At 49.1% G+C, this 2,500-nt stretch overlaps 1 protein-coding gene across 2 annotated transcripts in view; it reads left to right on the forward strand.

The window, feature by feature from the left end:
- plcl1 (phospholipase C like 1) overlaps positions 1-2,500 on the forward strand; it is a 103,167-nt gene that overhangs the window by 57,583 nt on the left and 43,084 nt on the right. For both annotated transcript variants that reach the window (XR_009938834.1, XM_062534311.1), the window contains exon 5: positions 1,661-1,864. Coding sequence is in view for 1 of the 2 variants with exons in the window: in XM_062534311.1 (XP_062390295.1) it covers positions 1,661-1,864 (204 nt within the window). In the remaining variant the exon portion in view is untranslated. The remainder of the gene's footprint in view (positions 1-1,660; positions 1,865-2,500) is intronic.

Raw genomic sequence — 2,500 nt, forward strand, 5'->3', positions numbered from 1 at the left:
GTGGTGTCAGTTGCGAGAAGTCAGAAGGGCAGCGGTTAGCGTATGTCTGCGCCGCCACCACTCAGAAAAAGCTGTCGTTCGTACTGTATTTACCAATCTGGAGATGTTGGACAACTCGCTAATGCCCTTTGCCAGGAGCCTGGTGAGTCAGAGGCCTCATCTCCTGGGAATAGAAGCTCTGTAACAATCCCATCTCACACTGTTCTCAAGTGATTTCATGGCTGGGCCCGCGTCTGTGTGTGTGTGTGTGTGTGTGTGGGTGGGCGGCAGCCTTCGCTGCGTGTTGATAAATGTCGCATTGATACAGGCCTCGCTCTGGGCTTTGTGGCTTCTATGAATAGAGCCAAAGGGACACTTTCTTTCTCCTGGTCTCTCTTCGTTTCTCTCTCTCTCTCTCTCTCTCTATCTATCTCTCTCTCTGTGGACCGTTGGCCTTGTATGTGTGTGTGTGTGTGTGTGTGTGTATGCTCTCCCTCTCTCTGTCTCTGTGGACGGTTGGCCTTGTGTGCGTCAGGCCGTGTAGCAGAGCTGTTTGTTCGCCGGGCCGGGCTGGTCAGCGCGCTCAGCCGGTGTGTCTGGACGCCTGTCCTGATGTGGGTCATCTGGTCTGATAAGTGTGGGATTGAATGGCAGTGTTGAGATCACATGCCACCCTGTGCGTCGCCCTCTCTCTGCCGGAGCTTAGCAACAAAGAGTGACCGAGAGAGGGGGACAGAGATAGAGTGTGTGTGTGTGTGTGTGTGTGTGTGTGTGTGTGTGTGTGTGTGTGTGTGTGTGTGTGTGTGTGTGTCTGTGTGTGTGTGTGTGTGTGTGTGTGTGTCTGTGTGTGTGTGTGTGTGTGTGTGTGTGTGTGTGTGTGTGCCAGACAGAAAGCAAAGTAAGAACCTAAAAAGAAATCTATGATCCCAGCAGAAGACAGAGAGAAACAAAAGTGCTGGTCACACCTAGCAAACTAGATTCACAGCCCCCAGCAGCAGGTCCTCAGATGTGCACTGGTAATCACCAGTGTGTGTGTGTGAGTGTGTGTGTGTGTGTGTGTGTGTGTGTGTGTATGTGTGTGTGAGCGAGAGAGTGAGAGATAGAAAGAGAGAGACAGGCAGACAAACAGAGAGAGAGAGATAGGAGGAGAGAGAGAGAGAGAGAGAGAGAGAGAGAGAGCACTCTTGGGCGTTTGGCAGGTGGAAAATAGAAAATGTCTCCAGCTGTCAGTGAGCAGTGGAACACGGCAGAGACGTGTTTCAAATCGCACAGAAGCGGTGACAGCTCACAGACACCAGCCCTGGCACCGGCCGCACTCTGTGGGCTTTTTATAGTCACTTAATATGGAGGCCGGTGTGAGGCAACCTCATGCATGGCATTGCAGTGAATTAAAATGTAATGTCTCATGGCACTCTGTGTCCAGGTTTCCTCCTCTGTGGTCCCATCTGTCATCGTTTAGCTGCCCACGTTCAGTGTGTGTTTTTTGGACACAGAAATGAGCGTTCTTTAAAAAAGAAGAAGAAAAAAAACGTCACCGCCGTTGATGTGTTTGCACCCCGTGTCGCCCCTTGTTTACCGAATGTTTTATGACGATGAGTTGCACAGTGTTTAGTGCTTCACAGTGAATTACAGAGAAGTTCTCTTACAGTAACTGCCGCTTCTCTTCCCGTTTGTCTTCAAGAGTGCAACGGTGGCTTTCAAAGAGCAGTGTGGGCTCCCCCCAGTGGCCAAACTGAAGCAGTGCATGCAGAGTCTGGCCACGCGGCTGCAGGGCTCCGACGGCCCGCCCGGCGCCCTGCTGCTCCTGAAGGACGGGTACCCCTGCCTGGAGCCGCTGGGCAACCCCACCGACACCACGCGCAAGCTGCTAAGTGCCTACGACATGGTGAGAGAAGCACACCAACACGCACACTTACAAGCACACTAACAAGTACACTAACATGCACACTAACCAGTTCAATTTCAAGCACACTTACAAGCACACTAACATGCACAAGTACAAACTCAATTACAAGCACACTTACAAGCACACTAACAAGCAAACTAACAAGTACACTGGCAAGCATACTTACGAGTACACTAACATGCACAACAGCAAACACAATTACAAGCAAACTTGCAAGCACACTAACAAGTACTGTACACCTACAAGCATACTTACAAGTACACTAGAAAGTATACTTACAAGCACACTAGCAACACTTACAAGCACACTAACCACACTTACAAGCACACTAACATGCACAAAAACAAACACAGTTACAACCACACTTACAAACACACTAACAACTACATTTACTGTACATTTACAAGCACACTTACGAGTACACTAACAAGCATACTTACAAGCACACTAACAACCACACTCACAAAAACACTTGCATGCCCACTAACATGCACAATAACAAACACAGACACAACCACACACTTACAAGCACACTTATGTACTGTCTGCTGCACACAAGCACACACAAATACACATTCACATACTGTACATGCACACATACAACACTCATATACA

Source organism: Sardina pilchardus, chromosome 4 (genome assembly GCF_963854185.1).
Source record: "Sardina pilchardus chromosome 4, fSarPil1.1, whole genome shotgun sequence".
NCBI classification, from domain to species: domain Eukaryota; kingdom Metazoa; phylum Chordata; class Actinopteri; order Clupeiformes; family Clupeidae; genus Sardina; species Sardina pilchardus.